General features: G+C 53.2%; 1 protein-coding gene and 1 long non-coding RNA gene across 4 annotated transcripts; one reads left to right on the top strand and one right to left on the bottom strand.

Moving 5' to 3' along the window:
• The first annotated feature begins 700 nt into the window (after nucleotides 1-700).
• Trim62 (tripartite motif containing 62) lies at nucleotides 701-27,839 on the top strand. 3 transcript variants are annotated; one of them, XM_040756588.1, is made up of 5 exons: nucleotides 701-1,749; nucleotides 14,490-14,603; nucleotides 18,231-18,487; nucleotides 19,994-20,109; nucleotides 25,630-27,839. In XM_040756588.1, exons 1-5 carry the CDS (start codon nucleotides 1,342-1,344, stop codon nucleotides 26,178-26,180), a joined length of 1,446 nt encoding a protein of 481 aa, XP_040612522.1. In that variant the 5' UTR covers nucleotides 701-1,341; the 3' UTR covers nucleotides 26,181-27,839. The 3 variants fall into 3 exon arrangements, with proteins under 3 accessions (XP_040612522.1, XP_005079533.1, XP_040612523.1); XM_005079476.4 differs by having other exon boundaries at nucleotides 702-1,749; nucleotides 14,508-14,603; XM_040756589.1 differs by lacking the exon at nucleotides 701-1,749 and adding an exon at nucleotides 6,414-9,175 and having other exon boundaries at nucleotides 14,508-14,603.
• Nucleotides 23,432-23,967, bottom strand: LOC121143925. The gene is made up of 2 exons (XR_005881238.1): nucleotides 23,859-23,967; nucleotides 23,432-23,541 (listed from the first exon to the last, which is right to left on the bottom strand). It is a non-coding gene; the product is annotated as an uncharacterized LOC121143925 (long non-coding RNA).

The raw sequence follows: 27,839 nt of genomic DNA, 5'->3' as shown, positions 1-27,839 counted from the left end.
TTCTCTCTGTCACACACACACACACACCTGCTTAGAAATCCCTTACCTCCTCTCTATCTGGCACAAAAGACAAGGCCTCCCATTATACTTTTTTCTCCTCTCCTACTCCATCTACACACACACACACACACACACACACACACACACACACACAGAGAGAGAGAGAGAGAGAGAGAGAGAGAGAGAGAGAGAGAGAGAGAGAGAGAGAGAGAGCAATGAAGAAACATTTGATGAATGGCAAGAACCCTTGAGGCCAGACATTAACCAGGATTCTCTCTACAATCTACTAAGAGTGTTCCTAAGAAAGTGAAGAAGAAATAGGACCTGAGGATTTCAGTGTCTGACAGCTTTGAACTTAGCCTAAGCCAACAGGGCAAGTCTCCAATTTTATACCTACAATCTATGCAAACGTTACATTATATGCAGACTATATAGCATCGTCTTGTTTTAATACTCATTTTTATTTTCCTCAAGTCTTGATCATCCAAAAATTGATGGTCCATTGAGATGGTCCTTACTTAGGCGCTGTCCTCTCGTCCCCTGTCGCCCTAACCCTAAGCAAACCTGGAAGCTATGCAGACCCAGAAAGAAACAGCTGGTTTTCATTTCCCTGGGGGTCAGGAGCACAGTGGAGGCCGGGGAGGCCCCGCCCCTCCCCCCGCCCGCCACGGGGGCGGGGCGGCTTGGGTCCCGCCTGCGGGGGCGGAGAGGGAGCCTGGGCGCCGGGCAGCTCGGCTCGGCTGGTTCCGGGTTGAGAGGCTGCGCTGAACCGAAGCTGTGGCCGCTGAGCTGGTTCGGGTAAGGGGCCGCGCGGGGCCGGGATCTGCGGCCAGGGTCGGGCAGCTGAGCGGGGCGGCACCCCTCCTCTGCTCTGCCGGGCAAAGCCGCGGTGCGGCTGAGTCTGGCTGCTCTGTCCCGCAGAATTCCCCATCCCCTGCTCGCCCCCCTCTCAAAACTGTCCGGGTCCCAGGATTCCAGCCCCACCGTGGCCTCCGTCCCCCTTCGGGATCTCCTCCTCGCAGCATCTATCCCTTGGGATTGTCTGGTCCTCTAGACCCTCCTCGCCTGGAGCCCCTTCCTTGGGACGCTCTCGGCCTCTCTCCTCCAGCGCCCATCGCTGGTGGCCACCTAGTACCTCGAAATCGAGTTCCGGGGCTCGCATCCTGGGTGGCCCCTACTCGGCACCGAGCCACCGTGCCCCCCGCGTCGCAGACAGCGCCCCCCGCGCTCCCAGGCGCCTGTCGCCCGTGCCCCCGTGGGTCTGGCCCCCGGGTGCCGCCCCCGATCGCTCCGCGCCGGCTGCCGGCCTCCCGGGCTCCGCTCCGCACCGCCCCCGGCGCCATGGCGTGCAGCCTCAAGGACGAGCTGCTGTGCTCCATCTGCCTGAGCATCTACCAGGACCCGGTGAGCCTGGGCTGCGAGCACTACTTCTGCCGCCGCTGCATCACCGAACACTGGGTGCGGCAGGAGGCACAGGGCGCCCGTGACTGTCCGGAGTGCCGGCGCACATTCGCCGAGCCCGCGCTCGCGCCCAGTCTCAAGCTGGCCAACATCGTGGAGCGCTACAGCGCCTTCCCGCTGGACGCCATCCTCAACGCGCGCCGAGCTGCGCGACCCTGCCAGGCGCATGACAAGGTCAAGCTCTTCTGCCTCACGGACCGCGCGCTGCTCTGCTTCTTCTGTGATGAGCCCGCGCTGCACGAGCAGCACCAGGTCACCGGCATCGACGATGCCTTCGAGGAGCTGCAGGTGCGTGGCTGGCAGGCGGGGGCGTGGGTGGGGTCAGTGTTCCCGTAGGGGTAAGGGCCACAGGCCGACTTAATGCCAGAGGGGCGTGGTTGCGGTGAGGGGCGGGGAAGGGGGCGTGGTCCTTGGGCATCTCTCTATCGAATGGGCTTGAGACAGATCTGGGGTGGGAGTCCATGCCTTGGAGACAGATCGAGAGTAGGGTGGGAACGATTGGTGGAGAGGGAATCACAGCTGGACCAGATGCTGGCTGAGGCAGAATGAGAGACATCGACTCCTCCGGGCTAGGGCAGATCCACTGTCGTAGCTAGCGCTGGGTGGGGAGATGGGAAATGTGCTATTCTAAATGCAGCCACAGTGGCAGGTTTGGGGGCATTGTGGGGTGCGGCTTGCTGCTCCAGGTGTTCATGGAGATCTAGAGTGAGAATCGGGCCTTGGTTGTGCCAAGCAGGTGGGGGTTAAGCTTAAGACATGCAAATTGCCCAGAGGGCAGATTTGGGTGCCAAGGAGTTAGATCAAGGTGTGTGAGGATCTAAGGTTAGGAATCAAGTTCAAATATGACAAGAGCCGTTTGGGATTTAAACCAGAGAAGGGGTCAATTGAGAGTGAACCTGGGAAATGAAACTTCAAGATTTGGAGAATTAGACTCAAAGGTGATTGGGGAAGGTGAAGACAGGCCAGGACTAGACACGCCCTCTTGATGACCACTGTTGACTGCCATCTACATGAAAATCTTCGAGTATTCCATTGGACACAACCTTCAACTGCAGCTAATCTCCCTTAAACCTCCCTGTTGTCACTGGCATACATGTGTGTGTGTTATGTATATACATATATATGTGCTTGTATAGAAAGGAATGCATATATGGAGAAATATAGATATGTACACATTTTGTGTGTGTAAGTATGTACACCATGTACATGTGTGGTACCCAAGAGGACAGAAGAAGGTGTCAGAGCCCTTGAAACTGGAGTTACAGATGATTATGAGTCATCACGGTCATGCTTGGAACCAAATCCAGGCCCTCTGTAAGAGCAAGAGCAATTAGCTGCTGAACCATCCCTCCAGCCTCAGGTGCTGCACTTTAAAAGGAAGCATTCCGACCGAGATCGGCTTTATTGGGATAATATTCCATATCTCCCATATCCTCCCTATTAGAGAATTCTCAGTTATACATTTACCTGCTTAGAGAAATCTTGAAGGAAAGACACCCACTTAAGTCTATTTAACAAAGTGATTCTCAAGCTTGTTTGAATCCTTTTTTACAAGCTGACCTATTTCAACCCAGAGATTCTCCTCCCTGGCTTTGGGGTACCATTAGTAGACAATTCTCCAAGGTATCAAGCTTTTTCCTTGGCAGTTTACTGCCCCCCAACAATGTGGTGGGTGAATGAAAGAGTAAATGAATGAATGACATAGCTTGGGCTAAACTGCCCCCCCAAAAAAAGCATGACAGTGTTGGTACACATTTTTAGTCCCAGCACTCAGGAGAAAGAGGCAGGAAGAGCTCTGTGAGGTCTAGGCTAGTCTAGTCTACAAAGTGAGTTCCAAGACAGCCAGAGCTACACAGAGAAACCCTGTCTGGAAAAGCAGAATAAAATAAAATAAATAGAGGCAGCTAACTTTGGAGTAGTGAGTTCTCCATTCCCTGCCTGGACCTTGCTGAGGCGCACTTGGAAAGAGCTTACTTGAAGTGTCTAGCCAGGGCGGGTAGGAACAACATCACCCGTTCCCATCCTTCCTCCTCCTGAGATCTTTTAAGAACTCGTGTGCCCTGCTGGTTGAACTCCCAGCCCCGCCTCTCTCACCTGAGAAGGAGACCTGCCTAAGTCCGAAGGAGATGTCCCCTTCGGACTTAGGCAGGTGGTGGCACAGAAACGTGCCTTCCCCTGAGGAGGCTATGCTGAGAGGTGGGGTTCAGGCCACACCCCACCCCCATCTGCTTCTGCTGCCTCCTGGGAAAGCGGGCTCATTAGTTACAGCTACACTGGGAATAGAGCAACCTCCACCCTCAAGGTCTGCTTCCCCCAGCAGCCAGTGAGTGGCCCCTGTGCTGGGGCCCCTATCCTGGGGAATGATGGGCGGGGCTGGCAGAGACTGGGGGATCATCTGGTGCAGAGCTCACTTGACAGATGGAGAACTGGTAGAGGGGGAGGAGGGAACTTGCCCAAGGTCTTGAAGGCAGAGGAGGCCAGGCTCACACAGCTGGGGTCTTCAGGACCCCTACCCACAATTTGGCCTGCAGCGTTTACCTTTATTCTAAATCTCAGAGACTACAGAGTGGGAGGATTAATAGCTTTGTCTTTATCCTCAGACTGCTCCACCCTGGCTGCCCCTGCCATATGCTGGCTGTGGGACCTTAGGAAATGACTTGTTATCTCTGAGCCTCTGGCCCCTTGACCTGTCATGCAGAACTGTTCTGTACCCTACATTTCAGGGGGTGCATCCTGGCGTACTGCATGAGTTCAGTCAAGTCACCCCAGTCATCTGAGTCTCCATGTGTCATCAATTACATTCCCAGGGAGGGTGTTGTAAGAGTTAACAGTTCTTGACCCACAGTGCCTAGAACTGTGGCTGGCACAGTCACCAAGCATGACTTTTAGACGTCTGTATTTATTCTAATGATGGCCTTTACACAGAAAGAGGGGCAATACGATATACAAGGCCAAATACCCCTCATCCTACCTGTGGATAAGCCTGGCTAGAATTACTGTATAGTTGTGTGAAAGTTGTGTGTGTGTGTGTGTGTGTGTGTGTGTGTGTGCCTGCATGCCCCCCCAACTACTGATTAGCACCTGGACCACAGAGCAAAGGGGAAGGAGGAGCTCATCTCCAAAGAGTTTGGGGTTTATGAGCGAAGGGCTGCCCACAGCTGTCCTTGTAATGCCTCACATGATCTTCATAGTACCTGCTGTGGGTACCATTGCGAATTATTCCTTTTATAAATGGAGGCAGACTCACAAAGGAAGTGATGGTGAGTGTCAGGGTCAGGACTTGGGACCAGTCCAACTGTGCCACATACGGCCTCTCCACTGCCTCTGAGGGCCTCCCCATCCGTCATCCAGAATTGCCTCCCACCCACCCTGCCTGTTTTTGTACCAAGTGCACTTAGCACAAGACCAGACTAGGGACACAGTCTGCTGATGCCAGCTGACACCACAGGGCAGGTGGCTGGGATGTCACCCTGATCAAGCAGAGTATCCGGCGCTCTAGCCATCTCAGGTTCCTGACCCCCAGAGAGAAGATCTGATTCATCCGAGCGTCGCTTTCCAGGCCTCATGTGATCACTGGAGCTTTTCCTAAGGCGTGCCTCACACCAACAAAGGCGGCCGGGCTGGGCCTTGGATGGGAGCCTGGCGAGCTGGGCACACTGATGACAGAGACAAGAAGCCAGCCCAAGAGGGAGAGCGGGGCTTGAGTGTGTGCGGCTCAAACCTTTGATCTGACTTTTTCTGCAGGGTGGAAGGGTTTCCTGCCCCTCTTTCTAATCTAAGATGACTCAGAGGAAGGGTGTTCACCTTCCAGGTAAAGAGCGAGAGCCACTGCCTGTCCCAAGGGTGACCATCACAAAAGTACTTATTTTGTACTCTGGAGACGAATGAGTGTTTCTGCCCTGGGGAAATGACCCCCTGCCATCACGTTTCCTGGGAAAGGGTAGGGTTTTATGCATCCAAAGCAGCCTGCACTGGTGTGAAGCTGACTGCGCCTGCTCTCCTCTCCATGAAGGCAGCCAGGAACCTGATTCAGCTGTACAGGTCACGGCGTGGAGCTGAGAGTTGAAGTTAGAGGTCCCCAGAATGTTCACTTTCTGCAGCGAAACCATCTGATGACAAGGTTGACAGTGACAAAATACACATCTGAAGAGCAGAGTGAGCTGGGTGTTTCGGATGTTCCTGGTGCTGTGTAATGGGCACAGTCCCTTGAGACAGCCCTTCCTTCCCTACGTCTAGAGAGGGTCAAGGATCCGCAGCGTTCTTCAGACATTCCCTGAGTCTGGGAGACTGCGAACCTACCTGGGTCCTCCCTATATATAAGTGGCGGGAGAGCCGGAAGGGACAGCCTCTTTATCTGTCCTCTGTCTCCTCCGGTGGTGACCAAAAGTACGAGAGCTTCAGACACTCTCTGGCCCATTCTGCCCATTTTACAGATAGGAAAATAGGCTTGCCAGAGCTCTGTACCCAGTAACTCTGAGGTCACAGTCAGGCTGATCACCCCACCTTGAGCTCTGCTGGACACAGGGTGGGCATGGAAGATTTATTTAGAGGTGACATCAAACTTGTATTCAAGACTGACTTTAATGTTTTGTCCTAGCCTCGTACCTGTGTGGCTGCTGAGGGTTGGTCCTGTGTTGAACCCAGGACAAAAAGTGCCTGATCATGGCCCTACCATGGTTCTGTGGGTCAGCCCCTCCCCCCCCATAGGGAACTGTCTCCAAGGTCTGCCCAACTCACAAAAGTAATCCAGGCCAGAGAGGGAGTGAGCAGAGGAAGAAACCATAGCCACTGCACAGGGCTGGGTGTGCACTGAGAAGAGAGAGGACACAAACACGCACACACACGTGCACGCGCGCACACGCGCACACTCACAAACACTTTCTTTTTTTTTTGAGACAAGGTTTCTTTGTGTATCCCTGGCTATCTTGGAAGCCAGGCTGTAGACCAGACTGGCCTTGGACTCAGAGATCCGCCTGCCTCTGCCTCCCGAGTGCTGGGATTAAAGTCATGTGCTACCACCACCGGGCTCTTTTAATACTCACAACCATTGTCCCATTTTACAAATGGGGAAACTGAGACACAGAAACTGTGCTTAGGTCATACAACCAATAAGTCAATTGGAACTTGAATTTGAGTCATGAATATGGCTAGGGCCAGGCCCACACCTACAGATGGGCAGTTGGGGGAGGGCGTAAGGATTGGAAAGAGGTTTAACTTGCTTAGGATGGGCCCTGGATGCAGATGTGGCATGGTTAGAAACTGATTCTGAAGAATCTGGGGAACCAGGGACGGGTGTGAGCAAACCGGTGTAGCCTGTCAGTTATACACCTAGGGCCGTGCACATGGCCATCTGTGGGAGGCCCCAGGACAGGAGAGCAGCTGTCCTGCCAGGGACTGTGAGGCTTCGAGGGTCACAGGGGGGCTTGGCCCCCAAAAATACTGGTGCTAGAGAAGAGGAGGAACAGAGGCACCAAACAAGGGGCTGGGAGGAAGAAAAGGCCAAGTTCACTCTGGGTAGGGAAAGAGGCGAGAAGCAGTGCTGGGATTCAGACTCAGGACCCAGACTCCAAGTTCCTGTTGCCTCTGTGGAGATGAGAAGGGCCCCTGAGGCCAGAGTCAAGATGGCTTCTACAGCCAGCATCTTCTTGCCCCCAGGGTCAGAAAGGGACAGCTTCATAGGACAGGTGTCTGGGCCTTTGAGCCCTGGCTCTGTCCTTCCCATAATCACTTCCTCAGTACTGATCCTTCCAAATAGACAGAGAGCCCCAGGCCTTACAGCCCATAGAGCTGTACAGCTGTGCGCTCTGTGGTCCTACAAAGTGCCCCACCCCCATTCCCTATCATGCCATGATGGGCCCTGAGGACTCCAGCTCTCTGCAGCTGACATCCAAGGCCTCTACTGCAGCCCAGCTGGCCCTAGCCAGTCTTTCCAGTTTGTGGCTCTACCCACCTGTCGCCTGCCTGGCCCTGGCCACTACCTGTGTACGTCAGGTGTACCCTGCCTGACCAGTCTTTACCACTTGGAGCGGTCAGGGAAGTCCTGTGACCTGCCTTCTCTGCCCTGTTGTCAGAAATGAAGCTAGACCCCAGTGTTCTTTGTGTTCTGGTCCTGTTTCCCTCATTCTAAGGGTGACTATGGCATGAATTTCCCTGTGGATTCTGTTCTTCTTCACATCGGACAGGGAGGACGATGGTAAACCAGAGAAACGACTGCACCAGCTTGGCGACCGATGGGTTTACTAGGGTTCCTTTACTGGGGAATGGGTAAGAGGTTACTCGTAGAAGCGTGGGTGGCTCCTGGAGCCGTGTCATGGGAAAGCCCGCTCTAGCATAGGTGACAAGTCACATAAAGAGCTTTGTAGCTTTCCCCATTCAGTTAACCTCCCACCACCTATATATTCCCCAAGCTGGACAGTGTTGATACAACAAGGGAAGCAGGAGGTGTTGGGTGGCTGGAATCTCAAGGGAGAGTCCAGTGACTCCTCTCCCGTTTCTGCGAGGGAATGCCAACCTCCCAGTCTTGAGCAGATAGTCACAGTTGCTCTGGTTTTGAGACAACGGTGGCCACGTCGTACCTGGAGGACAGGGTTCCACAACCACAACAGCTCGCCCCGTGTGGTGTGTCATGTCAGGAACTGAGCAGTTTAATGGTCCCAGCAACTCTCTGAGGCTGACGCTGTTACAGGCTCGCTTTACGGGTTGGAAACCAAGACAAGGGACGGTGCCACCAACAAGGCCAAGTGGTAGCAGCTGCATTGGCTCCCAGGCAGACCCCCATGTGAACTCCGCTCTCCCTGACTCCTCGTTGACATTTGCCTCTTTGGCTAACTGCAGACTGTTCAAAGTTTAGGGACTGTGTCTCTACAATTAGGGTGGCCACACAAACCTGATGGCCAGTGTGTTCTCAGCAACTCCAGAGTGTTGCTGTTAAATAAAGGGAGTGGAGAGCTTGAGGGATCTCGAACGTGTTTTTGGAGTCACCCAGAACTTCGTTTCTATCTCTTAATAGCTTTGTGACCCAAGGCAACCTGTCTGGCCTCTTTGGTCATCAGTTCCTCTCTCTGTAAGATAGAACCTTCTAGACTGCTGTGAGTACTGGGTGATGAGCTACCTGTGAAATTCAGACGTGAGCCACACATACTTTCAGTTCCAGTGGTTCCAAGTCTCCCTGCGGGCAGCTATGCTCACTTGCCATGTCCTTCCCTTGTGGCTGCTCTGTCACTTAGGAGTTTGTTGACAGTTTCCTGTTTGCTAACTGGCCTCTCAGCTGGGAGTGAGTTTTCTGGCGTACTCTCCCCTGGCAAGCTTTGTGGCCATGGGCCTTCCCTTAGATTTGTTTCCCGTCCTGGCGAAGGCAGGGGTTGGAGCAGATGGTCCCTCCTACTCCTTCCTGCTTTTGCCATCTCAGGAAGCAGGGAGGGGCTGCCTGGACACAGCATGAGATGGGACATGAAGCGGTGACAGGAGCCTCAGGTGGAACACAGTGACCACATCCCAGCACCCTGTAAATGCCAGGTTATGTGCCCGAGGGTCTAAACTGTCCCCACCCTACGACCTATGACTTATCCTCATTTTGAAGATGAGGGCCTTGGAGCTCAGAGAGGTTAGATGACCTCACGGGGGACACACAGCCAGCAGATGACTGAGCCAGCTTTCTCACCCAGATCTGTCTGATCTGAAGCTGGAGAAGACGGTGGAGTGCAGAGTGATGCAGGTCAGTCTGCTTTCTGCGCCCACCCGTGGGCTCTGGGCTTTAGGCTTCCTAGATTAGCTGTTTCTGAGGCTGTCTACTGGGCTCCGAGCTGCCTGCCTGTGTCTCCTAGGCTTCTACCTTTCTATCTCATGTCAGTATCATAGCTGGCTTCTCCCATCCTAGCACGGGAGCTCAGACCCTTCCAGGGTATTGGTCTCTGAGCAGGTTCACTTGCAAGTCAGAAGCTAGGTGTGTCTGACCCTGTCCTAGGTACTGAGACTGAGAACAGCTCCAGGACATGACCCCTGCCCTCAGGAGCCCAAGATCTAGTTAGGGAGGCTGATAGGTAACCTCACAATTAGAATGCAGCGCGTTGAGCTTGGGAATGTTCACCTTGTGTACATGAAGCTCTGGGTTCGATCCTCAGCACCATGTAAATTGGGTGTGGTGTTGGACACCTGCAGGATGATCAGACATTCAAGGTCCTCCTCTGCTACTTGGTGAGTTCCAGGCCAGCCTGAGCTACATGAGACCCTCTCTCAAAGGGAGAAGGATTCAGCGCAAGGACAGACTCTGCACACAGAGAGGAATGCCCCACGACAGGGAGGTGGGCTGGTGACAAGTGACCTCTGAGTCACATGAGCATCCTGAACATGACCAAGGGCTGGGAGACAAACACTGCGTGTGTTTAGTGCTGTCTAATAGAACTTTCTGGAACACTGGAGAGTTCTGCGTCTATATTGCTTGATGCTATAGCTGCCAGCCCTAAGTGGCTATTGAGCCCTTGAGATGAGATGAGACCAGTACAGTGAAGAAATTGAATTTTCCACTCCATTTCATTTTCACCCATTTCAATGTAAATAGCCATGTGAGGCTGAAGGCTGCCATGCTGAACAGCACAGGTATAGACCAGGAGATGGCCAGCTGGAAGGCCTTGAATGCTGCCCTGAGATCTCGTTTCTTTCTTCCCAGACTCTGAAGAAATCCTGGAGATGTGGAGAAACCTTTTTAGGTCCATTGAAGCTGTGGGGGGGGGGGTGTGGGGTACAGAACAGAGGTGGGGCCTGATGTTGGAATTCAGAAAAGAAGAGTTGAAGGCCAAACCAGGAACTGTGGGTGTGGTGACAGGACTAGCCTCCACAGCAAGCCTGAGGGCCAGCTGGTCAGGTTCAGAGATGAGTCACAGGTTTCTGGCCTGGATGGCACCAGAGGGTACCCTTCACCCCATAGAGCCAACTCTCCTTAGTAAGGAAAGGCAGATCCGATGTCCCCAAATGCCCCCCAAATCCACTGTGGTGAGTTTGTCCTGGCCTCTCCCCACAACTCACCCTGTCCCTCGTTTCTCTCTCGGCATCCCTGACAGCACCATAGGTGTCCCAGGAGGCCTTGGTGTGCGTGTGGAGAGGGGTGAAAGTCTCCACTGCCCCCTGGATGGATGTAAGAAGAAGGGCAAGCCAGGTCACTGGGTTCAAAATCAGTGAGGAGTTTGTTTAGATTCCCAAGATGTTCTGAACAATGTGACAAATGCGGATTCTAGGGCCTTACAGGATCCGTGGTGACCACCATGGAGGAGCATACAGCACTAGCCATTTCTCCAAACATCTACCTCTTTTTTTTGTTTGTTTTTGTTTTGTTTTTCCAAGACAGGCTATCCTGGAGCTCACTCTGTAGGCCAGGCTGGCCTCGAACTCACAGAGATCTGCCTGCCTCTACCTCCCAAGTGCTGGGATTAAAGGTGTGCGCCACCACCACCTGGCTAAACATCTACCTCTTGACTAGACAAATTCCCAAGCTAGATCAGACCCCAAGCTGTCAGGAGCCACCCTGCACTGTGGTGAAGTAGGCCTGCCTGTCAAGGACTAGGAGGACCAGGAACCTGAGCAGTGACTCTCAGCTGCTGATAGGTCAGACTGAGGGCCTGAAGTTCAGTGGGGGTAGATTTCTCTCTCTTGAAAAGCAAGTCCACCAGAGAGGGCTCCAGGCTCTGGTGTGCTGGAGACACTGAGTTGGCCCCAGGGAGCTGATTTTCACATCTCTTACTGTCATCCAAACACCTCACGGGGCAGCTTGAGATCAACACCATTGGAACTAGCTAACAGTAAAGGGCCTGCCTGCCTTCTGTCCTCCCTCTCTCCCTCCCTTCCTCTCTCTTTCCCTTCCTCCCCTTTTCCTTCCCTTCCCACCTGTCCTCCTTCCTTCCTTCCTTCTTTCCTCGCTCCGTCCCTTCCTCCCTCCATTCCTTTCCCCCAGGGAGCAGGTCTGGTGACAGTGTGACTGTCCCCTCTACCTCTGCTTTCAGCTTGTGACTTTGACGTCGCGGTTGCCTCGTAGTGAGATGACTGCTGGAGTTCCGGTCATGGTGTCTGTTGAAGCTCTGTTCTCACAAAGCATGCCACCCCCATTTTGTTGTTGTTGTTGCCCGTGTTTTCACGGCTGTCTTCATGCTCAGTTGCCTTCCTCTGAGTAGAATTCCCCAACCATGGCATCTAAATTGCCGGCCCACCACATGCTCTGCCATCTTTCTAGAGCATGGACCATGTTGGTCATCCCTTCTCTTCCTGTTTATATCAGTCTTTCTTACCAGACTAGAGGTTCCCGTGGGCGGAAACTGCGTCTGCCTTCTTCTCTGTTGTATCTCCAGACCTCAGCGGTGCCCCTTCCATCGTAACTGCTCAATAGACTATTGGTGAATGAATAAGTGACAGTAAGCAGAGGTAATTCTGCGTTCTCCATTCCTTCCTTATTGTGTTATCATAGCCATTCCCTCATGTCAGTGCTTAGGCAGTAGGATGAGTTGGACCAGTTGTTTGTCGAGGATCCTGCCTGCTCTGCCAAGATGGATAAGTAAGAGGGAGGTAAAAATAGGAACCAACTGGGCCATGGTGGCACATGCCTTTAATCTCAGCACATGGGGGCAGAGGCAGACAGATCTCTGTGAGTTCGAGGCCAGCCTGGTCTACAGAGCAAGTTTCAGAACAGCCAGAGCTACACAGAGAAATCCTGTTTCAAAAAAAAAAAAAATAGGAATCAGCACTTAAGCCTGTCTGGCACCACGTGGCCTAAGTTGACTGGGGTCCCTGGGAATTGCTCAGGGTCTGTTTTCATGGAAACTCACTCACACAGCCCTTCCTGGAGCCCCAACTAGTACCAGATAGCCCCTGGATCCAGACCACGGAGAAGATAAGTAGTAAGGGGAAACCCAAGGGCTAATGTGGGGAAGGAAGAGGGACAGACAGGAGGACACCTACCTACAATACAGAGGCTAGAAACTCAGTAAGTACAGACAGCTGGACTCTGTTGGGGACCACCCACCTCCACCCTGATTGTTTATTTGACAAATAAACAGGCCCTGACATGTGCTAGGACCACTCTGGGCACTGGGGATACAGGAAGCTATAACAGCAAACAAACTGCTCAGGATTCCCACTCATAAAAGTCCTATCCCAGTTAACGAGGCAAACAATACACACAAGCCGTCAACAAGTATGGTCTCCTCTGTACGGTACAGTGAAGACCCCAAGGCTGCGTAAGGGAGCTGCCTCTGTCTGTGGGGCGGTCAGACAGGACTCCGGTTGATAACTGGACGATACTAAGCCTGAGCAAGCAGTGAGCGTAAAGTCCCGAGGCTGGAGGGATGAGGATGAGGCTCCACTGTGGTAGGCTTGCCTAGCACGCACAAGGCGGGGGCTCCACCCCTGCACCACCACTACCAAAATAACGCCCCAAGTGTTGAGCCAGCTCTGGATGACGGAGGGGAGCCATTTTGGCTGGATGGAAGCAAGACACGAGGATGGTGGAGACAGTGGTGGAGGCAGGAAAGGGAGCTGCAAGGTTGAAGCAGGTACCAAATACCGCAGTGGTCCACATGAATAATTCCCAAAATCAATGCCAGAAAATCTATAATGAACAAACTGCCAATATTTTAAGCAAGGCCATCGCAAGTGTCCTGTTGAGCCAAACGGAACTCCAAACAGGAAAACTCGCAGTACTAAGCCTTGTTTTTGGTTAGAGGGGGAGGCGTGTGTGTGTGTGTGTGTGTGTGTGTGTGTGTGTGTGTGTGTGTGTGTGTGTGTGCAAGCGCGCGCACCTCTGAGTGCACATGGAGGCCAGACGTCAACCTTATCTGTCGATCCTCAGCAGCAGTCCACCTTTAAAAAAAAGTTTATCTTTGCTAGTTCCCTTTTTAAAAAAATTTTTTTTGGTGTATTATGAGGGTTTGCCTACATGCATCTCTGTACCACATGCCCGTATGGTGGCCAAAGAGGCCAGAGGAGGACATCTCATCCCAGACACTGAAGTCAGAGACTGTGGCCCACTTTGTGGATGCTCAGACTGAATCTGGCGTCTCTGCAAGAGCAGCAAGTGCTCTTCACAGCTGAGCCCCCTCTCCAGCCTCCACCGAGATCTCTCATTGGTCTTAGGGCTCACCAACTAGGTTGGTCTGGCCGGCCAGTGAGCCCCAGGGATCCCCTTGCCCCATTCCTAATGCTGGGGTTAAAAGCGTGTGCTGCCACAGCTAGCTTCGTACATCAGAGCTGGAAATCAGACTCGGGGCCTCTTGCTAGCATGGCGAGCACTTCACTGACTGTCTTCCAGTCCCCAGTCCTGCTTTCAGTTGAGAGATGATATCTTGTCTGCCTGGATGTGTTGCAGTGGATCATCTTAGACATCATCATTGTAGAAATATGTCACCTGGCTTTAAGCTTGTCGGCTCCAGCTCACCATGCTGGCCCGGACTGATATGTGCTGGCTGTATGTTTGGAGCCAGGGTCTTGACCTCTTTCCCCACTTGAGAATGGGGGCAGCAAGAGTGCTACGGAAAGGCTCTGGTGAGTCACTGCCAGCAGGAGACTGGGAGCCGGGTCCAACCAGGCAAGCAGAGACTGTATGCAGGCAGTGAGCCTGCAGCTGTGGGCTGTGCTGCTGCAGTCTGGGTCCCCATCAGAGTGCCACACAGGTGCCAGCCAGTGGCTAAGGGGCAGGGTGAGGGGGGGGTGATGAGATTGTTTGGCATCAGGAGGACCAGAGATCAATCGAGGTCTGGTAACTCATGACTGTAACCCTAGATACTTGAGAAGGTAAGGCCGAAGGATTGCTACAAATTTGAGGCCAACCTAGGCTACATAGTGAGTTCTAGGCCAGCTTGACCTACATAGTAAGAGTGTTCTCTCTTGGATTTAGGAAACAAGGTCAACAGAATATGATGGGTGAACTATAAGGGGAGGTGGGCATTGGGGTTGGAGGTCAAGGGCAGGATAGGCCCCAGCTGCCAACAGAGCTGGGCCCTCGTCATCGAAGACTGCCCTGGCTGGGTGTGGCCTGCTCCCCCATGCAGGCCCTGTGTGTATTTCAGAGGGAGCTGAAGGAGCAGCTTCAAGCCCTTCAGGACAGTGAGCGTGAGCACACGGAGGCGCTGCATCTACTTAAGCGACAGCTGGCGGAGACCAAGGTGAGCCTTACCAAGTGTGGGAAAGGGTGGGCAGGGGTGAAGTGGTGTTTCGAACGTCTCAGCCCTCTGAGGAAACCTGGCTTCCAAGCACATAAGCTTGATGGGAGAGAGGCAGGGTGGGTAGGAGTGGAGCTTCTGAGACAGCAAATGGGACTAGGACCCACCCCCAATATCACAGAGGGCTTTGGAGCCTAAGTGGGGCCATTTCTCTTCAACTTTGGCAGGCATTGGGACAGGAAGGGTTGACAAGACTCAGTACCTCCTTGTTTTCCCTTTTAAATAGGCCCATTGCCCAGGAGCCAACTGTGGCATGTCCCCTCTGAGCCATGACTAGTGCCATCGCCCCTCCTGCACTCAAGCATAGAGATAAGGACTTTAAATCCAGGTGTCATGAGACACACCTGTCATCCCAGCACTGAGGAGGCTGCACCAGAGGATGTTGAGTCTCAGGACAGCCTAGGGTACATGGCAAGACCTTGGCTGGAGAGAATGGGGGACCTGACTCCAACTCTGAAAAGTAGGGCAAAATTCTGTTCTGTGGTCTCTGGCTACAGTGATGGGATGGAACCTTTTGCCTCTAACTTGAGAGGAGTACTCGGATCCAGTCCTAACACTGACCGTGTGACATTGGGTAAATCACATTCCTGGATTCCCTATCTAAACAGTGGGAACTCTGGCCAGTTCAATCCAGAACTCAGGGCTAGGAGGAGAACTTCACATACAGAGGGACTCTAGGGGATGAGTTAGGGCTCACCCTGCTATACAAAATGAAAGCCACTGCAGCTGGGGCAGAGCCCTGGGGTTACCCGGCCTGGAGACACCGTTGGTAACCCTACATCTGTGTGCCAGCATGGCCACCAACCCACTGCATGGTCTTTTGGAGTAATGACAGACATTCCTTCAGAGGACATTCCAGAGGGCCTCTGAGCAGGACCCCTCGGTGGGTGACAGATGAGAAACAGCCACGGGGTTGCGACCTCAACTCTTCTCAGAGCCTTAACTTCTCTGTCTGTCTGGTGGCTCCACACTGCTCCCGTGAGGAGAAACAGATGGAGACCTCTCTGGATGGGCGAGCATCTGAGGGTCTGTTCTCCCCTACAGCTTCCCTTCTCTCATTCACTCCTCTTCTCCCCCTCCTTTCCTCCCCCTCCCCACTGACCTCCTGCCCACCCTTCCTGTCCATCTGTGTGCTGCTGGGGGACCCCTCCCCTCCCTTTCCCCAGCCTGGCTTCCTGTCTGGACGGGTGTATTTATATAAGAAATGCTGATGGAGGCTTTGAGACCATATTTCACCTGACTGGCTCCGCTGCAGCGCCTGCCTGCCTGCCCTCCAGTGGCCTTGCCTGGGGGCCTGTCTGCTCTCCCTCCTCCGACCATGTTTTCCTTGGTAGGCTCTGAGATGACATGTTCTTGGCAGAGTGTTTCTGAAAGGACCACAGCTGCCCCAGACCCAGTATGTGTCTGGGAATGTGGTAAGCTGGGCTGCCTTCCCCACTGAGGAATCAACATGAAAGGCAAGGCTCTGCCTTAGGACTCAGTAGAGTAGGGTCAAGGAGATGGCTCAGCACAGAAAGGGGCTTGCTGCCAAGCCTGGCAGCATAAGTTCAAACCCTGGGACCTACATGGTGAAAGGCTAGTCATGAGAGCAGGACCCCCCACACTTAGCATAGCATCTGACCCATAGTAAGGAGTTGTAGAGCAAGGGAGTAAACAATAACAGCAATAACTAAACACATTTGGTAGTGAGGAAGCGCCATCCCACTTTTACCAGAGAGGAAATTTCAGCCAGGAGAGATTGATAGACAGACCTGAGGCCCCGTAGCTTGTTTTAGTGGCAAGACGTATGACTTGGTAAAGAGTGTGGGAAGACTCAACTGGGTCATGTACAAAACTCCTAGACTGTCACTCTGATAAGTCACTTCCTGGTCCCCTCTCTCTGCCTCTCATCCTCTTTCTCTATCCATTCTCTCTTGTCCTGAGGACATTTGGCTCTAGCCTGCAAAGAAAATGGAATCTGCCCTCAACTCTGTGATGTAATCTTAAGCAAGTCCCTCCTTCCCTCCCTCCCTTCCTTCCTTCCTCTCCCCTTCATCAGTGAAGCTCTCCAGACCTCCAGCCTGTACCAGGCCTGGGATGTGCACAGGGTCAGGGAACATGTCATTCCTACCTAGGGAGGGCTCCTGCACTAGCTGGAGAGACAGATTGTAGAGGAGACAGCAGATAAGAAGCCTGGCATACCTAACACCTGGAAAAGTGAGAGAAAGTCTGTCAGGAGGAGCCCCCCCCAACCCCCCGCCCCTGTCTTGTGGGGAGGCACAGTCACAGAAATGGAGACAAACCAAGACTGTCAGCCTCTGGGTGAATAGTGCTGCTGGGCAGTTTAGCAGGAGCTGGAGAGGGTGACCCTGGATCCTGGAGGCCCTGGAACATTCCTCTATAGGATACAAGGAAGTGGACCCCATCCTCCCAGCTGTACAGCCTCCACCTCTCTGGGTGAGGGGCTCCAGGAGGCCTCTGGCAGCTTTTCCCTCCATGCCCAGCCTCTCCTCCACTCCTCCTTTGTCTTCCTGGCGTGTTGGGTGGGCATGCGCAGGGAGGTTGGCCTGCTGCCAGCCGTTCTTCCTGCAGGCCAGCAGCCACCACAGGAGAGAACAGGCCCTAATTGAGCCTTTGTGGGGCCTCCCACAGAGCCCCAGGCACTGAACACAGTGGGGTCTCTGACTCTATGAACTGCCAGTCAGAGGCCCACAAAGTGAAATTGCAGAGGCGGCCACATCCTGTGTTGCCTGACTGTCAGTGCCCCTCAGGGTAGCCCCCCTCCCCCTGATCCCCGCCAGTGCTCCCCCCCACCCCTGGAGCCCACTCCGGAGCCGCCGCTCCATGGACTCCATGGGCATACCTGTTAGAAACCATCCCCTGGCCTGGAGTTGCCCCTCATTTGATGAACATCTCCGCCACACCCTTGTAATGTGGCTTTTGTGACTCTTCTCACAGATAGGGAAACCCAGGCACACAGAGCTCAGGTAGCTGAGACCCGCCACAGTAGAGACAGAGAGCTGGGACCCTTCCCCAGTCACTCCTCCACCTCCTCGTGGGCCTCGGGGAGGGGAGAGTCTCTAGGACTGTGTAGACCTCCCTTGGCGGTGGCCTTGTTCCTACAGTGGGGGCTCCAGGGGAGCAGGATGGACAAGTAAACACCATGATTTGCCCATCTCTGCCTGTTTATGTTGGTCTCTGACCTCCATGACCCCCTTTGTCATCATCCTTTGAAAGCAGATTGGACACATAGGCATCCCCTACATAGTTTTTCCCCATTCCCCCTTCCCTCGTGCCAGAAATCTGGGCAGTATCGTCCATCCCTGCCCCTTGCAGCCTCATTGGTTCTGCTGCACTACGTCATCATTAGTCTCCTGATGGACCCCATGGAACCGCCAGCCCTCTGTCCTGTGCAGGTCCCATCTTGTCGCCTTGCTTGTCTGTGTGCCATACCCAGTCTGCCCAGCAAGCCCCTCCCCCACCTTTGTGTCAAAGCTACCCCTTCTCACTGGCAACTGGACACAGGGAGACTCACGCTGGGTCCCACCTACACTTTCTCATAACCCCTGATGGTTCTCTCCCAACCCCCAGTCCTCTACCAAGAGCCTGCGGACCACCATCGGGGAAGCCTTTGAGCGTTTGCACAGGCTACTGCGTGAGCGCCAGAAAGCCATGCTGGAGGAACTGGAGGCTGACACGGCCCGCACACTGACTGACATTGAGCAGAAGGTCCAGCGCTACAGCCAGCAATTGCGCAAGGTGCAAGAGGGTGCCCAGATCCTGCAGGAGCGGCTGGCTGAGACCGACCGGCACACCTTCCTTGCTGGAGTGGCCTCCCTGTCTGAGAGGTAAGTGCCACCTGGCTTTGCTTTCCCCGAGTGCCTTTCCCAACCCAACTCAGTCAGGGAGGGGGTTCATCCGATCATACTTTCATCATCGTTTACAGGAATCGACTGTTAATATGCCAGAGCCCAAGCTAAAAGCCTCTCATCTCCATATTACTCCGTATATAATGTATTCCACTTGAGCTGGGTGTGGTGGCTAGCACCTGTAATCACAACACCGGAGACATTAAGAGAAGAGATTTGTCATAAGTTTGAGGCTAGCCTGGGCTACAAAGTAAAATGCTATCTCAGAACAATATATATGTATATATTCTACCTATATTATAACACTTGATGGTATTCATACTCATTTAATACACTTTTGCTCTATGTGTCATGTATGTGTTTATGTGTTTGGGGAGATGGGGTGTGCATGTTCATGTGTGTGGAAGCCAGAGGACATTCTCAGCTGTCATTCTTCAGGTGTTGTCCACGTTGGGATTTTTTTAGGATTATGGATGTGTGTGTGTGTGTGTGTGTGTGTGTGTGTGGAGTGTATAACACAAACGTACAGGTGCCTGTGGAGACTAAAAGAGGCCTCAGATCTCCTGGAGCTGGAGTTACAGGCAGTTGTGAGCCACTGGACATGGGTGCTGGGAATCAAACTCACGTCCCTGAAGAGCAGTGAGCACCTAACCTCTGATGGTCTCTGCGCCACACACTGTGTCTTTTAAGATAAGGTCTCTCACTGACCTGAGCTCTCCAAGCAGGCTGTGACTGGCCAGCCAGCAAGCCCCAGGGAATCCTCCTGCCTCCACAGCACTAGGATTTCAAGTGCACACCACCACACCTGTTTTTGTTTTGACATGGGTTATGGGGATCGAACTTAGGACTTCACGCTTGCAAGGCAGGCACTTTACCAACTGAGCTATCTCCTCAGCCCCTTATTTACAGTAGCATTAATGCAATATACCATCCTTTAGAGACATTATATTATTATTATATGATTGTAGCCTTCTGAGCTTCCCTGAAGGGAGTTTACAATAATCCTTTCACAAGTATAGAGACTGAAGCTCCGAGAAGTTAGATCGATTGATGAATTGGTCAAGGCTACTTGGGCTGGTGGTAAAGCCAGGGTTCACACCCAGGAACTCAAGGCTCCCTTCATGGCATCGCTTGGTATTGGCTTGCAGGAGATCAACACTCACCACTGCCATCACGTGCTTGTTGTTGGCCGGGAGCCACCAAGCTAAGCACTTTCTGTACGTCACTCTGTGAAATCCTCTCGACAGGCCTAGAAACGCAGGGCCTAGCACAGTACCTCGTTGTTCTTGACTTTGGCCAGGGGCCTGAGAAACGGCTGCACAGTGCCCATTTTACAGAGGAGCAAACAAACTGAAGGCAGCAGAGAGGTCCAAATGGCAGAGCGGGCGCTTGGGTCTCAGCCCCGCAGATGCCTCCTCACTCATGACCTCGCCCTGGAGGTGGGTACCTGACCCCATGAAGCCTTCTCTCCCGCTGTCCTTGCAGACTCAAGGGGAAGATCCATGAGACCAACCTGACGTACGAAGACTTCCCGACCTCCAAGTACACGGGCCCCCTGCAGTACACCATCTGGAAGTCTCTTTTCCAGGACATCCACCCAGGTGAGGCTCTGCCTGTCCTCCTGGAGAGACAGGGAAAAGTGTGGATTGCCACCTGGGGTAGGTGTGACAGGTGGCAGAGCAGGAAGTGGGCAGAGTGCCCGTTGACGTCCTGTTTTGTCCTTTAAGTGCATTGTATCACTGACACACTCAGCTCCTGGAGGTACTTACACGGTCACCCACGTGTCTCGCTTGTAGAGTTGGAGGCTCAGAGCTAGAGCGATTGGATGGGTCATGTGCTGTGTCCCCAGAGCCTATGCTGAGCTCACTGAGCCCCCAGAAAACCCTCTACAGCAGGTTGTAATACTCTGCTGTTCTCGAGTGCAGGGACAGATGTCTCCTGTCCTGACACAGGTGTCAGAATCCATCCACCTGGATGGATGCATTATTTGATTCTACAAATAGCGACTGTCCCTCAGTTTCAAGAGTCAAGAGAGACAGGCAAGTGGCCAGATCCCGGCAGTCTAGTGGGACAGGGCTGTGACATGAGACTTGCTCATAATGGAAGCCCGGGATGGGCATGGATGGGAGGTCAGGGCCAGGGTCAATCAATTGAAAGTTCCAAATGGAGCAGCCAGGAGAAGCTCGGGTTTGAACTGAGTACTGGAGAGCATGGGCCACCCCAGAATGTCTTCAGCTGAGACCCAGCAGTGATGGAGAGGTCCCTGGTACAATCACCCAGGGTGTGGATGCTGGGTCACAGAACTGGGGCTCCCCTTCAGGTGACAGACCTCATCTAACATGTCATTCCTGCTGTCTTAGAGTTGAAGGGGGGAGCTAATTAACAAAAGCAGCAATGGTTGGGGGAAGGGATCATTTTCTAGCAATCCCAACTGCCGTCCTGGGGTGCCTCAACCCCTGAAGGACTTTCACCCTGAGCCGTATGTGCCTGAAGCAGTGTACCTAAAGAGAGACAAGAACCCCAGGATGTTTTTCTCTCCTTCTCCGTGGTCCCAGGGCACCCTTCAAGGGAGTGGTCTAGGAACTTTCTGCCTCAGATGCCACCTGCCCCGTCTCTGTCACAGGTGCCTCACCCAGTCAGTCCAAACCCTTCAAGACATCACACTCAGCTATACTGAGCAATCTTCAGGTTGTGTATGAGCCAAATTCTCCCTCCCTTGTACATTTTGCTGGAGACCTTGGCACCATCTTTGGTATTCGATGACCAAAACTCATTGTCCTTTGTAGCTTTACCTTAAACACCTCAGCTGAAATTAATGCCATCCTGGGTTTCCTCAGGTAACCTTGGGCTTTTCTGACCATAATCCTTGGTCATAGCTTGTGTAGTCCCCTCTCTCTCTCTCTCTCTTTCTCTCTCTCTCTCTCTCTCTCTCTCTCTCTCTCTCTCTCTCTCTCTCTCTCTCTCTCTCTCTCTATAGACTTTGAGCTCTAAGAGGTCAGAAGCTGGGTCCAATTAATCCCCTGCCGCCAGCAGTCAGTGTTTATTGATGAAGGAATAAAAGAACAGATGTCAGACTCAAGTCCACTTCTAGAATAGTGCCTAGCGTATACAAAAGGTACTCCATACGTGTTAAAGGGACTTGCTGCAGGTCCTTGGATCCTTCCCTTCCTCCTCTAGGCCAGTTTTGTCCTCTGAATAATTAGGATGGAGATCCCTTTTTTGCCTCCATCACAACTGAGCAGATGAGGGCTCCAGGCAGGGTCTCAGCCCCTTTACCACTGATCCACAAGGTCCTGCTGGAGGCCCTTCCTACACATAGGAGACTAGCAACCTCTGCAGCCTCTATACACCAGATACTGCTGTCCCCTCCCCCCTGTTAGAGCAACCAAAAATGTCTGGCCTTGGTCAGATTTCTTTGGAAGCCAAGTTGTCTCGGTTGAGACCACAGGCCCTGAGAACACTGTCTGCAAAAGGACTGAGGGGCAGGTGTGTGATTGAGCAAAGGCCCCAGGGACGGCAGACAACAGTGACCTGCTTGGCCGGGCCCCTTCTTTGTCTGTGGGATCTATGACATCACTTTGGCTCTTCAGTGAGCACCGGGGCCTTTTATGTACAGATGGGAGAGCTGTTTCCCCCCCAGGGACCTAGCTGTGGCTCCCTGGCTGCCCCTCCTTTACAGCCCAAGCCTCCCTTTGGGTCATCTGAGAACCTTGTCTAACACCTGTTGCTCCCCTGCTCTGGAGCTTCCTGGCTTCATCACCTCCAGCCGCCTGCCCAGGCCCCAGCCCTTCACCCACCATCCCGCTGCCAGCCCAGCCCTGTCACCCACTCCCAGGTGCAAACCCCCCCAGTGAGCCAGGCAGCCCATTGTCCAAGGACACCAGACACCCCTCTCCCTCCTCAGCCTCCCCGCCTTGTCTGGCCTCACCCCCTTTGCTGCTCATCTAGATCTAATCATTTAGAGGCCCAGAATGTTCTCTGCTCCACTGCGTGACCCAAAGCAAACTGCCTTCCCCCTCCCCCGTGCTCCCTTTCCCCTCCCCTCTGCTCGCCCTCCCCCCTCCACAGCTGAGCCTGGGTTTCCTCACCCACACCTTAGAGATGGTCCCAGGTGTTGCCCAGGGGAGATACCAGAGAACTGATATCTCTGTGAAGATGATACCATAATTTAGTAAGCACATTTTGCTATTTACTATTATGAATCAGACACTTTTCCCATCTTGCTGGTCAGATTTTCTGGGACCAAATACTGGCAGGACACTATGTGAAAAGACCCAGCTTGTGTTCCAATTCACCTTTCACCCCAACGCAGAGTCAGACCATCATGCCACTTGCCTAGGAGAAAGGCCAGGCTCACAGCCCAGGCCCTGCCCCCTCCCCAGGGAAGCAGAGCCTGCACAGGATGGATGCCCCTGCCCTCCTACACTTGCAGGGGTCAGGCTTTCCTCTGCCCAGAGGTTCTGAGTTGTCACATTGGTCTCAGAACTGCCAGGAGCCCTACCCACTCAGCAGGGGCTCTGGAAGTAGCCCACAATGCCCTACACAGACTTAAGAGTCAGGCCAATACCTGCCAGTGTCCCTTTAACTGTCCCTTGAGCCTTGGGGTCTCCCTTTTGTTTGCTCACAGCATCCTAGGTATCTGGTATGTGGGAGTCTGGCATTCCCAAATGCTGCTGTTTTCCCCGGGATCCTAAGCACACACACACACTCCACCCCCAACATATTCCACTGCCTGAAGCGTCAGCAACACATCTGTCTGTAATTAGGTTCTTACACACACACACACACACACACACACACACACACACACACACACACACACGTCCAGCCTTCCTCTCACTGTGGGAATTCTTCACACTGCACAGGGCAGGAACTTTCTTTTTCTTACCAACAACCCAGCAACTGACAGAATACGGGCAAAAGTTCACATGTGGGTCCACATCATCCCACCACTTTTATGTCCCTGGACAAAGGATTGTTCCGTGGGCCCCTCTGTAGGCAAGGTTCCTGGTTCCCACACAGCTCTCTGCATTCTGAGGACAAGAGAGAAGTGTGAGGTGAAGAAGTAAGTTATCATGACCCAGCTTGTGGAGGAGGCTCCATGCAGGTCCGCCTCTTGGGCATGCATGATGCTGGGGCGGGCCATGGCTGCCTAGGGGGACAATCACAAGCATTGGAGCATCTTATTTCCCTGTGTATACACAGCCTACAGAGGCACTGGTCCAGCCAAAGACATCATGCCCCTGCTCCAGCTGGGGAAGTCCTTGGCCCTAAGGAACTGTAGCAGTATCCCATCTCTTCCTCCCACTTTTTCTCCCCCTCTGTCTTGCTCTGTCCTGGAAATACTCACCTAGCTGAGAAGTACCAGTCTCAGATTCCCTCCACTCCTTAGGGGGGTTATCAGAATAAGCCAGGGGGAATAAACAGAGGTCTTGACAGGAGTTCAAGAGACTGTCCTATCAGACCTGCTGAGCCGGTATGACCAGCTCAGAGCCAGGTGACCCAGCCTGTCCAACCGGGGTGAGGGCATTTGTGTGTCCAGAAGCCTGTCCATGCCAGGGTCTATGCTGGGCACTGAACTCTCAAAGAAGAGAAGGTTCACTTCAACACAGGCCTTGGCCTCTGGGTGCAAAGTGGCTAAGATAGAAAGCTAGAAGGCCATGCCCTGTGTAGGAGAGCAGCACAGAGATCACAGGAGTCCCAGAGGCCGAGGGAGGAGTCAGCTGAGTCCTCCAGCACGAAGGCTCCCAGAGGATGGGCCTTCAAAGCGGGGAGGGACTGACCTCTGCAGCAGAGAGGATGTGGGCATTGGGGGTAGCATGAGCAAAAGGTGTAGGCTTGAATGAAGAGGTGGGCTGTGACCAGATACCAGGTGAATAGTCCCAGCTGTGCCAGCATTTTTGATCTGTGATTAGTCAGGGTCTTGATTTTCCTGTCTGTCAAGTTGAAGAGTTGGTAGGATTAGAGATTTCCAGCATTCTAGGACATATTGTACATTTTTATTAATAACAAATTTTAAAATCTCAGATTATACATATGACATTTTAAATATATATGTATATACAATAACGTACGTATGCATATGTAACAACTGACCGTGATATAAAGGAAAAGTAGAAGAATGTTTGTAGTTAAACGTCCTGAAGGCAGCATCTCTTACAGCACAGCCTGGTCCCAAATTCACTGTGAGTAGAAAGTGACCTTGAATTTCTGGTCCTCCTGCCTCCACTCCAGAGTGTTGCAATTGCAGGCACATACCACCATGCCCAGTTTTATGAGGTGCTGGGAATCAAACCTGGAGGTTTGTGCATGCCAGGCAGGGACTTTGCCAACCAAACGCTATCCCCAGCCCGTAACTGAATGTTTTGAAGGTCAGTATACAGAAGCCCATTCAGAATCACACTGGAAAACACAGCCAAGCAACCAGGTGCTCACAATGTAATTGAAAGGCACTCAGGAGATTGTCATCATCCTTGGAGATGTACTGAGCAAATCGTTCTTAGTTCTAAACAACAACAATGAAAAGTGGCCTCCCTCAGTTTGGTCATTGCATTCCAATGTGTTTTAAAATTACAAACGTGTTCTCACGTTTACACATACTGAGAGGTAGGTTGTACTTTCAGATCCGCAGATAAAGATGTCTTGACCACTTGGATGTCTGGAAGGACGTGGAGTTCAGTGGTGGGGGTGAACGGTCCCTTGTCAGGCCAGCCTGCCCCCAGCTCACTTGGCAGTCCTCATCCCACCGATCTTGGTTCAGGTGGCAAACATTTCCAGATCGCCCTCTAGGGGGCAGTATCATCAGGCTAATCTTGCTCCTTCCCAGTTCTTCCCAACTCCTCCAATTGTGGACCTCCTCTGGTGCTTTGCCCTGGGAATCATTCAGTGATCTTATCAGCTACTTCTCTGCAGCCAGGCGGGAAGAAGGTAGGCTGTTCCATTTTGCAGAGGAGGAAGAAGCAGATAACAGGGCATCTTTACATTCATTTATATTACGATACGGTAGGTCAGCAACCTCCTGGAGACCAACCAGGACCCTCTCCACAGGGAGGCACTGGAGAGTGGACAGACAGCCTTCTCTCTACTGATCTTCCCATCCTCCTCTTCTCTCTCCCATCCAGTGCCAGCTGCCCTGACCCTGGACCCAGGCACCGCCCACCAGCGCCTGATCTTGTCAGATGACTGCACCATCGTGGCCTACGGGAACTTGCACCCACAACCGCTGCAGGACTCACCAAAACGCTTTGATGTGGAGGTGTCGGTGCTGGGCTCCGAAGCCTTCAGTAGCGGTGTCCACTACTGGGAGGTGGTGGTGGCAGAGAAAACCCAGTGGGTGATTGGGCTGGCCCATGAGGCTGCCAGCCGCAAGGGCAGCATCCAGATCCAGCCCAGCCGTGGCTTCTACTGCATTGTTATGCATGATGGCAACCAGTACAGCGCATGCACAGAGCCCTGGACGCGGCTCAATGTCCGTGACAAGCTTGACAAGGTGGGTGTCTTCCTGGACTACGACCAGGGCCTCCTCATCTTCTACAACGCCGATGACATGTCCTGGCTCTACACCTTCCGAGAGAAGTTCCCTGGCAAGCTCTGCTCCTACTTCAGCCCTGGCCAAAGCCATGCCAATGGCAAGAATGTCCAGCCACTGAGGATCAACACTGTCCGCATCTAGTCCGGGCCAAGAGAGACCAAAGCCTCCTGGGGCTGTGACCACCAGCAAGAGCCTTGCCCAGCAGACGGGGCCTGGACTACTCAGGCCTACCGTAGCCACCCTGAGACCTCAGGCCTGTTGTTTATCCCCCAGCCTCCTCTGCCCTGCCTATGAGCTGGAGACCGTGCTCTGTGGTTGATATCCTGTAGCTCTGATCTTAATGGGATGTGACATGGCTTCTCCCCAGGGCAGCCCTTGCCCAACCCTTCATCCCTATTCTCCCAGGGATAAGAAATCTCCCCCCTTCTGCCCAGGTGGCCTAGCCTCATGACAGAGCAGTTGTGATCAACAGCTAGCAGCCCAAAAGATGACAGAATCGTCTTATGCTCACGGCCTAAGATGTGACTCACCCCTGACCATCAGAGGTGGAAGCTGGTCCTAGGGTTGTCTGAGGGTCACCCTCTCCTATCACCCCTGCACCAAGCTGAGAGCTGTGAGTTTCCTCCTCTCCCACTAATCTGCAAGTCAGAGGTGATGCTGTGGCATGTGACGGGCAGCCCACATGGTACAGTCATGCCACTGTCTTCCAGTCCATGGCCTCTGGGGCAGGGTGAGGTATAAGGGCCCCAGAGTCCAATGTAGAGCACTGTCAGGACGAAGCATCAGTGGACGGATCCAAGTCCCCAGCAGCTCTAAGGACGGAGGCCCTGCCAGCTCTCATCAGCCAGGCCTCTGTGACCTGCTGTGGGGATGGAGAGGGTGCTGGTAGCCGTTCTTGTCATCAGGTCCTGAACCGCAGGAGGGCTGTTGGTGGGTACCCCCTTGGACTTAGCATCTGGCTCCCATCTGGCTTCATCAGACAAGAATTCACAATCAGCTCCCCGGTGGCTTGCAAGATCACTGCAAGGGTTGGGGGAGGAGAGCCTTGCTGAGTTTCCAGGAACAACTCCAAGCAGCTAAAGTGATTGTATCTTGTGGCCAGGAAAGCAGTTTCCTCTCGCAGGGAGCCCCTGCCTCAGGAGCTGCTCGCTGCCACTATTCATGCCAGCCCGTGATTGTCCGAGCCTGCCTCTCTCTCTCAACTCAGGTCCCAAATCTGCATCTTTCAGATGGGTTCTTTTTGTGGAAACTTGAGTCCGAACCCAGACTTTTAACAGCAAAGAAGTCTGGGAAATGTAGTTTTTCTCTTCCAGCCTCAGCCACACAGAAAGTTAGCATGGAGGTGGAGCAGGCCCATCCACAATTCCCTTGCCACAGCATCCAGCTGTGAAGAACTCAGGAGAATCCACGGATCCACCTCAAGGCCTTGACTTTGATGCAGAACGGCTAAAGATGTCCTGTTCCATGGCTCTGTCCCTGTCCAGAGGCAACACTCCCAGGAGTAGATAGGAGGAAGAAGTACAACCAAAATGGCTCCCCAGCCTCACTGTGGTCCTGGGGCTCCAACCCTGTATTTGGGATTCGGTGAGCATGCCCATCTCCAAGGAGCCAGAATGGATGGACCTGAGGGGCTCCCACTTACAACTGCCATGCTCTGTGGCCTCCCTGAGCAAGAGGAATCCTGAGCCCTACTCGTGCCCTCGACTCCCAGACTCTGGACTACTCCTGACAGTATTTTTATTTAAAACATCGCCCTTTTTGTGCATTATGATCCATTTGTATTAAATTAAAGTTACAGGG

Source organism: Mesocricetus auratus, unplaced genomic scaffold (assembly GCF_017639785.1).
Source record: "Mesocricetus auratus isolate SY011 unplaced genomic scaffold, BCM_Maur_2.0 Super-Scaffold_100014, whole genome shotgun sequence".
Taxonomy (NCBI): domain Eukaryota; kingdom Metazoa; phylum Chordata; class Mammalia; order Rodentia; family Cricetidae; genus Mesocricetus; species Mesocricetus auratus.
Note: the sequence above shows the minus strand (reverse complement) of the source record. Positions and strands in the feature narration are given on the sequence as shown.

Excerpts from the sequence above, each read along its gene's own strand:
- Trim62 (XM_040756588.1), top strand. The coding sequence starts at position 1,342 with ATGGCGTGCAGCCTCAAGGACGAGCTGCTGTGCTCCATCTGCCTGAGC. Across the intron at positions 1,750-14,489 it reads ATGCCTTCGAGGAGCTGCAG|GCCCTGTGTGTATTTCAGAG; the intron begins GTGCGTGGCTGG and ends TCCCCCATGCAG. Across the intron at positions 18,488-19,993 it reads GTGGCCTCCCTGTCTGAGAG|ACTCAAGGGGAAGATCCATG; the intron begins GTAAGTGCCACC and ends CTGTCCTTGCAG.